At 44.2% G+C, this 12,413-nt stretch overlaps 1 protein-coding gene across 1 annotated transcript in view; it reads left to right on the plus strand.

Annotated features, from left to right (window-relative positions):
* The window catches only part of LARGE1 (LARGE xylosyl- and glucuronyltransferase 1), a 697,253-nt gene that overhangs the window by 260,799 nt on the left and 424,041 nt on the right, over positions 1-12,413 (plus strand). Inside the window, exon 3 of the mRNA XM_003905455.5 lies at positions 7,014-7,315. Within this exon, the coding sequence (XP_003905504.1) occupies positions 7,014-7,315 (302 nt within the window). The remainder of the gene's footprint in view (positions 1-7,013; positions 7,316-12,413) is intronic.

The raw sequence follows: 12,413 nt of genomic DNA on the forward strand, positions 1-12,413 counted from the left end.
TCGACGGATGACCTTGAAGTAGATAGAGTTGTTTTTGTGCATTATCAGACTGCAAACATGGTGGAAGTAGGATTGAAGAATGTTATCCACGGCACCTGCAAGTGAGCTGACAGGAACAGGGAGAAATCGGAGGCCGGGGCACTAGCCCAGGAGACCCACACAATGTTCTAGGACAGGGTCCATAATCTCTGGCCAAAAAGTATGCCTGATCTGGCCCTCTGCTTGTGTTTGGAAATAAAATTTGACTGGAACACAGCCACAGCCATTTGTTAGGTATTTCTGTGGCCGCTTTTATGCTACAATGGCAGTTGAGTGCTTGCAGCAGAGATAGCGTAGCCTGCAAAGTAAAGCACATTGACTCTCTGGATGTTTACAGAAAAAGTTTGATGACCCCTGTTTTAGGATAAGATTAAGAGGCTTGGCTTTGGATGAGATGTTTGAAATCAAAGGAGAAGAGCAAGTGCTTCAAACATCAGGAAGGAAGAATTGGCAGGCTTCAGCGACAGATTGTACGTAGGGAGATTTTGCCATATAAAGGTTAGGGATGTAGTGTCTTTATCACGGGCAGGATGATGCAACAGGACAACTTTCCTGAAATCTGGCACTGAGTGCAAGAGTTTGCTTTCCTAGACTAGAGAGATCTGGGTCTGTCACCCCTGAAAGGCCCCGGCCCTGCCTGTGTTAATGAGTCCCAGTCCTATTCATTTCAAAGTGATGGATCCCACACGCAGTACCAGATGCCAGCCCTCTGGAGAGATCCAGAGATATTCAGCACATTCAGATTGATTGAGATCATCACTTAGGACATTTTGGATGGTAAGTCCCTAATCTCTGTGACTGCACTGCACGGAGGTTGATTTTCAATTTACCTTCTTTGTTCTGAATCTTAGATGTTTTGATTCTTAATTCAGAACATTCATCTCAAGTGGATTCAGAGATTCAGAGTCGATGATAAATTCATGTTTGTTGAGAAGTTTTGCAGGGAGGAGGATGATGTTGTCAGCTTAGTTTTTGAATAATGTCTTGTTTGACATTTTAAGCTGAAAGTGGGCTGAACTGCAGATCAACACACACACGTATTCTGTGATAGAATGATACATCATGTTCATACATAGACTGTGTATATCTAAAGAGTAGAAACCTGTAAGGAAAGGTAATAGACAAACAAAGGTAAAGGCACTAACACACAACGGATCCTGTCCATTGCTGCCTTTATGTGCCCTGACTACAGCTTCAGTGGGCTTGGGCTGGAAGAAGAGCAGGGGGTTTGAGTATTGATATGGTTTGGCTATGTCCCCACCCAAATCTCATCTTGAATTGTAGCTCTCATAATTCCCACGTGTTGTGGGAGGGACGCAGCAGGAGATAATTGAATCATGGGGTGGTTCCCTCATACTGTTCTTGTGGTAGTGAATAAGTCTCGCAAGATCCGATGGTTTTATAAGGGAAACCCCTTTTGCTTCACTCTCATTCTCTTTTTGCCTGCCGCCATGTAAGATGTGCCTTCATTCTTCCTTCACCTTCCACCATAATTGTGAGGCTTCCTGAACCATGAGGAACTCTGAGTCCATTAAACCTCTTTTTTGTTATAAATTACCCAGTCTCAGGTATGTCTTTATCAGCAGTGTGAAAATTGACTAATACAAGTATCTACTCTGTGTAAGCCTGATATGAAGCAATATTTGTGCACGCGCACACACACACACACACACACACTCTTATGCTTACGCTCCCATGTCCCCCATTTTACATAAGAAGACACTGAGTCACAGAAAAGTTAAGTATTTTGCCTAAGTTATTTATTAGTAAGTGGATGAACCATAATTCAAGCTCAGCTCTTTCTTACTCCAAATCCCATGCTCTTACTAATCTACTTGATTTGTTTGCTTTTCTCAGTTCTCTCTCCCTCTTCCCCAGCATTTAATATTATAATGAGATGTCTTTTAAAATAACTGGCAGTTTATGATGTGCTAGGCATTTTACACCGTTTTTTAACAAAAAGTTCTAGGTGTTAGTTCTTCTCTTTCTCTCTTCTTCAAATGCTTGTTAAGTATAGGGAGCATGCCAGGACCTGGGGATGGAGACTAGAGATTGGCAGTGCCACTCAAGGTGTAATCTAAAGGCCGTCGTTCATCCTTGTATTTGTCAAGGCTCTTTAGAAAAGTGGAACCAATATAGAGTGCATATACAGCTATGTTTATTGTAAGGAATTGGCTTGCGTGATTATGGAAGCTGACAAGTTCCAGGATCTGCAGGGTGAGTCAGCAAGCTGGAGACCCAGGAGAGCCGATGTGTAGTTCTAGTCTGAGTCCAAAAGCCTGAGAACCAGGAGATCTCATGGTGTAGTTCCAGTCCAAATGCCAGCAGGCTCGAGATCCAGGAAGATTTGATGATTCAGTTTGAGTTCGAAGGCAAGAAAAAGGTGATGTCCCAATTCAAAGGCTGTCAGGCAAGATGAGTTCTCTTGAATTTGGAGGATGGTCAGCATTTTTGTTCTATTCATGCCTTCATCTAATGGGAGGTAGCCAACCCACACCAGGGGAGGACACCTGCTTTACTCTGTCTACCAATTTAAATGCTAACCTCATCCAAAAACACCCAAAGTGATGTTTGACCACATGTTTGGGTACCACCTGGCCCAGTTGAGTTGACACATAAAATTAACCGTGCCCTCAAACTGTTGCTGGTCTGCAACAAGATACATATGGAACTTGAGACTAGGCATTTAGAAGCATCTAGAGCAAGTGGACTTTGTGGCCAGCGTCAAGTGTATGATAATCTTGATTAACGTAGTGTAGACCAGTTTGTTTAATTCAAGTGGTGAGTTACACATGGGCCGAGCTCTATTTTACCTTTGAGTGTTAGGGGCAGATTTTTGTCCAGGATGGATTGGGGGAAGGAGAAAAACTGGTTCTTCCCCCAAGCTCCTTGGGCTTCCGTGCCTCTCCTGCTGTCTTCACCACTGGTAGTTTGAGAAATATCTGTGTGGGCACAGTTGTTTACATAGCCATAAAATCCTATGTAGTGGGCTTTATAACTGTGACCTGTACATAAAGCTTGGGGAGCGTTCCTGGGAGGGACCAGTACCTGTGAAACGTAACAGAGAAATGCAGACCGCATTGAAGGAGGCTGGCTATTCACTACCCTGACCCCCTCTCCTCCGACTCCCGGAGAGTCAGGAGAAGCCTGAGCAAAGAGGTCAGGAGCCAGAAAAAGGAATAGTCAGGAATAAAAGCAAGCGTCAGGATGAATAAAACGAGAATGAGCTGTGAATCTGGCCAGGCAGCAGGGCCCACTGTATTCACTTCTGATCGTGCGGTGTTGGGAATCACCTGGACCTCACAGCTGTGGAGAGTTAGGGCTGAGAGGGGACTCTGAGCACATCTGCAGGACCCCGCCTTTCAGAAGGTGAAACTGGCCGAGGAGAAGGAAGGGACCAGCTCGAGACAACGGACCTTTAAAACAAACAAACAAACCAGAAATGACAATTCTGCCATTGATTGAGCACTTCCTCCATGCCAGGAGTTGGGCACAGCATGAACGTTGCTTTTTTCAACATTGGTTCCTCTGAGACCTGACATTAATTATTTAGTGTGGCTTCATTGGTGACAAATCTATAGGGCTTTTGAGAAATGGACACAGGATGTCGATAGCATTTCTTTTAAGCCTACAATCAGAAAATCATAATTTATGTAAATGTTTAAAATATGGGGCTTTTAGGAGATGGGCTAGAGAATGTGACCCGGCCTCTTTGGTGAAGCCTGCCCGCCTGCTCCCCCATGTTCTTAAGGATGAACCATGACCTGGCTAAGGATGAAGGCAGGAAACTCAGCAGTGCCTCCTCTCAGAGTATATCTCAAAGGAAGCCAAGGTCTGTTACCTACTTCTTTCCCCATATAACACACTGAACAACCCTGTGTTCTGAAAGGTGCTTTACACCTTAAATTACATCATCAACTCATCTTACCCATGACGTCACCTTCCCTCACTGAGAAAGGGTCACAGGAACTCCCTGATGCCAAGCGCCTCCCAGTAAGGGGCACAGTGCTCTGTATTTTGTTATCTTGCTTCAGCCTCCCATCAGTCTTACTAGAACATTTTATGTTCCCATTTCACAGAAGAGAAAATCGAAGCCCAGAGCATTGATGTAACTCCTCCAATGAGGAATCTCACAGGTCCCATTTGTTAATTTTCTAGAGACCCTGAGACCTTGTTGAGCTTCCTGCATTTCTGCCCAAATGCTCCAAAATCCTTTCCCGAGAAGGAAGACCCTCTCAGTCTCCGGAGCGTCTTTACCTGTAACTTAGCACGTAAATGCAGGAGCATAGCTAAGTGCAAAGTCCAGGAGACCTTGTTTACAGTCAAGCTGCAACATAATAGGAACAGGGTTTAAACTTTAGTCTCGGTTTCTGCATGAGCAATGGGGATAACTGTTACCACTTCATTGTACTGATGGCAACCTAAGGCGTTATCAGCATGAACTACCTAGCGTGATGCAGATCCATGATAGACACTACAGAAAGTGTAACTCCTGGGGAAGCCAGGGGTTCATCTTTACCCACCCCTGCTCAAAGGGTCGATGTTGGTTGAGAAAATGCAGTTATTAATAGCTGCCTATTCTTTTTCATTCTCAGTTGTACCAAACAGGGAGACAGGTTTCAAAAGCTCAGGTTGGAGCTTGTAATTGGCCAGTCCGGTGACAGTGTAACCCTAATCAACCTGTGATTTCACATCCCCTACCGATTCTGCCTCGGCCTTTGATTTGTGGTCCCAGGCAGTGCAATTCATTGAGCCATATTTGTTGCATTGATAGGAGAGGACCAGGAGCTTAGGCGTTTAACCCTGAGGTGATTAAGGGGGAAAAAAAAAATGAGTCATATTTGTTAAGGTCCAAAGATACATCAAAAAGCCCTGGGCAGAGGCCGACACAAGCACAAGTGAGACCTGCAGGGTGTAATTCATCACATTCTTTGATCCTCAAGTTTGTGAGTCACAGAGACTCTCTGGGACAGTTTTGAAGCTCATGGGGTCTGGGCAGGAAGGAAAAACTTGAAGTATGGAAAAAGAGGAGCGTTTTTTTGACAGGCAGCTGAGAGAGGATGATTTTCTAGAGATACGCTTTTTTTGCTTGGTAACCCCCTGAGGTGGCTGTCAATGTAGCTGGAGCCCAGGATTTCTGCAGAGTGGAGACAGAAATTTTAAGTGATAGCTTTGGGTATGCCTTGTGCCACTGAGACTCCTGAACAGTAAGCATGCCTTGAGCATCTACTGTATACAAGGTGATTAAAATATCTTTGGGAGATGGGGTTTTTATACTAATAATTTTTTTTTTCCATGTTAGCTCTCTGAATAGCCTATAATGAAAGTTTATTGAAGTGGAGAGTGTACAGGCCCAGATACCAGAGAGACCTGGGTGCGAATTCTGGTGGTGTCACATTGAGAGACCCGCTTATCCTCTCTGTGCCTCAGTTTTTTGTGTTTGTTTGTTTGTTTGTTTTTTGAGACAGAGTCTTGCTCTGTTGCCAGGCTGGAGTGCAGTGGTGCAATCTCGGCTCACTGCAACCCCTGCCTTCTGGGTTCAAGCAATTCCCCTGCCTCAGCCTCCCGAGTAGCTGGGACTACAGGTGCGTGCCACCATGCCCGGCTAACTTTTTGTATTTTAGTAGAGACAGGGTTTCACCATCTTGGCCAGGATGGTCTCGATTTAGTGACCTCGTGATTGGCCCGCCTTGGCCTCACAAAGTGCTGGGATTACAGGCGTGAGCCACCTCACCCGGCTGTGCCTCAGTTTTTATTGCAGGGTTATATGATTGTTACATGGAGTGTTGCTGGCACTCACTTTAGTGGTAACTGTTTTTCTGGGAAAACCGTGAGATGGGTCATGCTTCTACTTCTTTTGTCCTTATTGCCTTTAATTATTTTATTCTTGGCATGGAGCTATGCATCCACCCTTCCAGCGTTTCTCAGACTTTGTGACGTGTTACCACAAAGACAGGTAAGAGCCGCCTTTGCCTACATTGAACTCCCAATCTTCATAGGAAACATTTAGTAAAGCTGTTTATCAAATATAGTATGGCAGATACATGTTTTCATAGCGCTACATACAAATTATTGGAATATGTGGAAGGATATCTTGCCTGAAAATGGAGGAAGGTTTTTCCTGAGAGGTTGAAATATATAAGAGTTTGCATAGGAAGAGCTCAATAAACTTAGTCATTATTATACTCTTTTTTCTTTTCTTTTTTTTTTTGGGGGGGGGGGGGTTGTTTTGTTTTGTTTTTGAGACGGAGTCTCACTCTGTCTCCCAGGCTGGAGTGCAGTGGCGCAATCTTGGCTCACCGTGAGCTCTGCCTCCCGGGTTCATGCCGTTCTCCTGCCTCAGCCTCCCGAGTAGCTGGGACTACAGGCGCATGCCACAACGCCCGGCTTGCTTGCTTGCTTATTTATTTATTTATTTATTTGTATTTTTAGTAGAGACAGGGTTTCACCATGTTAGCCAGGATGGTCTTGATCTCCTGACCTCGTGATCCGCCGGTCTTGGCCTCCCCAAGTGCTGGGGTTACAGGCATGAGCCACTGCGCCCGGCCTATTATTTTTTTATTTTTACTCCTTCTCTTCCTCTTTTGCTCTCCTCCACTTCCTGGTACTCCTTCTCCCCTCCTTTGTCTTTCTCCCCAATCCCCCCACTTTGTATTCATAGTTCTTTATTAAGAAACCTACCTAGAAACATGACAAGTAGGGAGAGGAAGACAGTGCATTTAATTAGAAACAATTTTGTTATGATTGCCTCCTCTAAAAGGCATATTAGTTTTTATCGCCATAATAAGTTGTTCCGTTCTCAACTTTGTTCCCAGTTCAATCTGGATGCGTTTATTTGTAACTCACTTTCCATCTGTTTCCCTTAAACATGGGATTGTGCAAGGAGCCTCACCATGTAATAATGGCTGTCTGGGGAACTTGGAGGGGCTTGAGGCTCATCCCGGTTAACGCTTCCCTGGTGTTTTGCTCCCCAGATGGAAAGCCCGTGTCTCTGTCTCCGCTGGAGTCCCAGGCGCACAGCCCCAGGTACACAGCCTCCAGCCAGCGGGAGCGTGAGAGCCTGGAGGTGCGCATGCGCGAGGTGGAGGAGGAGAACCGCGCCCTCCGCAGGCAGCTCAGCCTGGCCCAGGGCCGAGCCCCAGCCCATCGCCGAGGCAATCACTCCAAGACCTACTCCATGGAGGAGGGCACTGGAGACAGCGAGAACCTTCGGGCTGGCATCGTGGCAGGCAACAGCTCCGAGTGTGGGCAGCAGCCGGTCGTGGAGAAATGCGAGGTAAAGGGCACCTGGAGCCTGGGGAGGAAGTTGTCCAAAGTCCCGATTGCCCTCACCCCTTGCAGATGCCTCCTGGAAACACAGGCAGATGCCAAGAGCTGGGATTCTTGATTCTATCCCGGGTGTGTAAGTCTGGCTTGGTAATTTTGCTGAATGGCCTGACAAGTCATTTAGCCTCTCTGAGCCTCCGTTTTCCCGTCTGAAAATGGGGATAAGAAGGCGTAATCTACAGATATTAAGAGGAGCTGACTGATGGAACCTACTGCTTGTTTCTGTGTGGCTCATTTTGACATGGTCAGGGTTTCAACACCTAGCTGTCATCCTGGAGGCCCCTGTTTCTTAGACTATAGTGTGAATGGTACACCCGGAGTTGTGTGGCCCAGTTGGGCAGTTCTCTTAGACCTCATTATCACTTCACTGTATAAACAACCTCTCTAATTCAGAACCACAGACTTGTTCCTTATCTAAGGCAGTAATTTGAACTCTTATAGCTTAATATCACTTCTCCCCTTTTAGGGTATGCTTTCTTAGTAGCTCTTTGGAAAAGTGGGATATTTATTGTCCTCTATTTCCTCAAATACCTGCATCCATGCTTCTATGTGCAGTGAACACACATACACTCATTCTCCACTATTTCCAGTTCTCGTGGTGGAGACGAATTAGGGCATGCCTATTCACAGGAAGGCCTTTTGAGACATGGGCAAGACTGAATTCATATCCCAGCTTTAGGGGTTTATGCAGTGAGCTCCCTTGAGCCAGTTGCGTAACTTCTGTGAACTCCAGGTGTCTCATCAGTAAACTTCAGGAAATAATACCTGCTTCATGAAGTATTTGTGAGAATTAAACAGGATGACATATAAAGCCTTGACTAGCGCCTAGTACATAGTATATTTTCAAAATTATGGTTAGCTTTTACTATTTTTAAACACAGATAGGACCTGCTGTTTCTTTATTCCATTTTCTGGAACAAAGAGTGGTTAGACTTCAAACTCCCTAAAGAGAGAACACTTTGCAAACTGTAGTATGCTATTAGTGTGAACGGGATTATTAGTAATATTGCTGATACTATCCAATGTCACTAAAAAATGGCTTCCTCAGTGATGTAGACTAAGTTCTTTGGAAGTTCAGTGATGAGGGAGGAGGACAAGGAGAGCCCCTAAGGATAGGAGCATTTCTCAGATTTCTCAAGCCTGGTTGAAGTATGGATTGGTAGAGAGGTAGAGGACATCCAACAGAGGTTATCCAAAGAGGAATGTGTCATATGAGTAGGAACGATGTGAAACAAACATCCGTCATAGCAGGATTCAGGACATTGTGAGTTGGTCTTTCAGCCAAGCCCAGAGAACCCAGGCAAGGAGGTGGTTCTATTGCATCATCATCATTCATTTATTTATCTATTCATTCAGCAAACATACTGCACTCGTGTTTTGCATCTCTCTGTTTTGTGTGTTGGGAAACAGTGAACAGCAACAATAAAAAAGACAGAACCCCCTTCCCTCTGGTTCTTACATTCTATCATCGGAGGTAGGGGGAGAGATGATAAACAAATAAACAAATACAAATGTCAGGACATGATAAATGCTGCACATTTATTCAGCCCTGACTGTATGCCAGGCCCACTGCCCTTTAGTCTTTGACGACCACTGTCAGTGGCTTGTGTTACTTAATATCTCTATGTATGAAAACGGGCATTCAGCCACGTTAACAAATTCCTTTAGTCTAGGCTGGTCTGGGGAGGTCCCTAATTTCTTCTGTTCTTGCCTCGGTGAAGGCATACTTGATTTCTTTCAGGTTCTCTGCTAGCAGATCACAGCCATGGTGTTGGTTTAAGAAAGGGTTAGTTTGGATGGGAACTCTGCTACCCAGGTGAGATGGCCCAAAGCAAGCAAATTTTTTCCCCAAGTGTATTTACACTACTATGACGTAGAACCGAAAGAACAAATAAGAATCGAGGAGGGGGAAAATAAAAAAGGAAAAGGGGAAAAGAAGGCCTAAAGGAGAGAAAATGAGTTGTGTTTGTAGGGAGGTTTCTCTTCCTTCTGTAATCTCTCTAGCCAGGAGTTTCACTCAGTTTTCTGAGAAATACTCACTGTAATTTGGGAGTCCCCTGCACAATTGTGTAGACCAAAGACCACTGGCTTTTGAAGCTGGGAGTTGTGAGTCTAAATCCCGGCCCCATTTCTAGTTTAATAGCTATGTAGCTTTGAGCAAGTGAGATCACTTTTCTGTGGCTCAGTTTCCTCATTTGCAAACTGTGGGTTAAAATCAAGTTCTGGGCCTGGCGCAGTGGCTCACGCCTGTAATCCCAGCACTTTGGGAGTCCGAGGTGAGCGGATCACAAGGTCAACAGATCGAGACTATCCTGGCCAACATGGTGAAACCCCGTCTCTACTAAAAATACCAAAAATTAGCCAGGTGTTGTGGCGCGCATCTGTAGTCCCAGCTACTTGGGAAGCTGAGGCAGGAGAATCGCTTAAACCCAGGAGACAGAGATTGCAGTGAGCCAAGATCCTGCCACTGCACTCCAGCCTAGGTGACAGAGCAAAACTCCATCTCAAAAGAAAGAAAAAAAAAATCAAGTTCCTGCCTTGTACTATTTCAGTGGTGACAATAGATATTGGAACTTGAGGGAAACTCTAACATAGTTAGTTGTGTCAGTCTTAGATTTCACTGCAGGTTATCAAAAATCTCAGCTAACACTGGCTTAAGCAAGGTTTGCATCTTCTTTCTCATTGTGTTTAAGTTGTCTGGAGGCCATCAGTGTAGGGATGGCAGTATTGGGGATTTGGGATTTCTTTGTCTTTCACCCCAGCCTACTTGATTGACATTCCCAAGATCATCTCATGACCTATGATGATTGTCAGAGCTTCAGCTATTTTGTCCACATTCCAGCTGGCAGGAAAGAAGTGTTAAGGTGGGACATACCATTTTCTTTAAAGAACATATCTTGGAAATTTCACACTTCAGATCCTTTTAGATCCTATTGACACAACTTAGTTACAGGGATACCCTTAGCTGCCACCTAGGTCCAAGAGACCCTGGAACAGATAGATTTTACTCAAGGAAGCCATGTTTTTTGGAACGTTCTGGAATTCTGTTACTATGGTCACAGTGAACAATGTCTATCACATGGGTGGTTCTCAAACTTAGTTGAGTGTTTGAATTACATATCAAAAATGCATATTCATGGGACCTACCCCAGACCTACTGACTGAGAATCTCTGGGAGTAGCACCTGAGAATATGGGTATTTAACAAAATAATATATCCAGATGATTCTAAGATAGGAGAGATTGTTTGGAAACCATTGCTTTAGGCTGGGCACAGTGGCTCATGCCTATAATCCCAGCACTTTGGCAGGCCGAGGCGGGTGGATCACCTGAGGGCAGGAGTTGGAGACCAGCCTGGACAACATGGTGAAACCCTGTCTCTACTAAAAATACAGAAAAAATAGCCGGGCATGGTGGAGGGTACCTGAAATCCTAGCTACTTGGGAGGCTGAGGAAGGAGAATAGTTTGAACCTGGAAGGCGGAGGTTGCAGTGAGCTGAGGTCATGCCATTGCACTCCAGCCTGGGCAACAGAGTGAGACTCCGTCTGAAAAAAACAAAACAAAACAAAAAAAGGAAACTACTGCTTTAAGGAGCAGCACATAGGATTGATGAATTTTCTTTATCCCTGTGTTCCTTGAAAAATAAAATAGTCATATAGGAATTCAGACCTTGAACTCATTGACTTTTTTTTTTTTTTTTTTTTTAACTTCAAGTTCTGGAATATATGTGCAGAACTTGCAGGTTTGTTACATAGGTATACATGTGCCATGGTGGTTTGCAGTACCCATCAACCCATCATCTACGTTTTATGCCCCACATGCATTAGGTATTTGTCCTAATGCTCTCCCGCTCCTTGCTCCCCACCCCCCGACAGGTCCCGGTGTGTGATGTTCCCCTCCCTGTGTCCATGCTTTCTCGTTGTTCAGCTCCCACTTACGTGTGAGAACACGCGGTGTTTGGTTTTCTGTTCCTGTGTTAGCTTGCTGAGAATGATGTTTTCCAGCTTTATCCATGTCCCCACAAAGGACATGAACTCATTCTTTTTTATGGCGGCATAGTATTCCATGGTGTTTATGTGCCACATTTTCTTTATCCAGTTTATCATTGATGGGCATTTGGGTTGGTTCCAAGTCTTTGCTATTGTGAATAGCGCTGCAGTTAACATACATGTGCATGTGTCTTCATGGTAGAATGATTTATAATCCTTTGGGTATAGACCCAGTAGATTGCTGGGTCAAATGGTATTTCTCATTTTAGATCCTTGAGGAATCACCACACTGTCTTCCACAATGATTGAACTTATTTACATTCCCACCAACAGTGTGAAAGCATTCCTATTTCTCCACAGTCTTTCCAGCGTCTGTTGTTTCCTGACTTTTTAATGATCGCCGTTCTAACTGGCATGAGATGATATCTCATTGTGGTTTTGCTTTGCATTTCTTTGATGAGAAGTGATGCTGAGATTTTCTTCATATGTTTGTTGGTTGTATAAATGTCTTCTTTTAAGAAGTGTCTCTTCATACCTTCGCCACTTTTTGACGGGGTCATTTGTTTTTTTCTTGTAAATTTGTTTAAGTTCCTTGTGGATACTGGATATTAGCCCTTTGTCAGATGGATAGACTGCAAAAATTTTCTGCCATTCTGTAGGTTGCCTGTTTACTCTGATGATAGTTTCTTTTGCGTGCAGAAGCTCTTTAGTTTCATTAGATCCCATTTGTCAATTTTGGCTTTTGTTGCCACTGCTTTTGGTGTTTCAGTCTTGAAGTCTTTGCCCATGACTATGTCCTGAATGGTATTGCCTAGGTTTTCTTCTGGGTATTTTATGATTTTAGGTCTTATGTTTAAGTCTTTAATCCATCTTGAGTTAATTTTTGTATAAGATGTAAGGAAGAGGTGGTCCAGTTTCAGTTTTCTGCATATAGCTAGCCAGTTTTTCCAGCACCGTTTATTAAATAGGAAATCCTTTCCCCATTTCTTGTTTTTGTCAGGTTTGTCAAAGATCAGAAGGTTGTAAATGTGCGGTTAATTTCTATGGCCTCTATTCTGT

This window comes from Papio anubis, chromosome 16 (assembly GCF_008728515.1).
Source record: "Papio anubis isolate 15944 chromosome 16, Panubis1.0, whole genome shotgun sequence".
In the NCBI taxonomy this organism is placed as follows: Eukaryota; Metazoa; Chordata; class Mammalia; order Primates; family Cercopithecidae; genus Papio; species Papio anubis.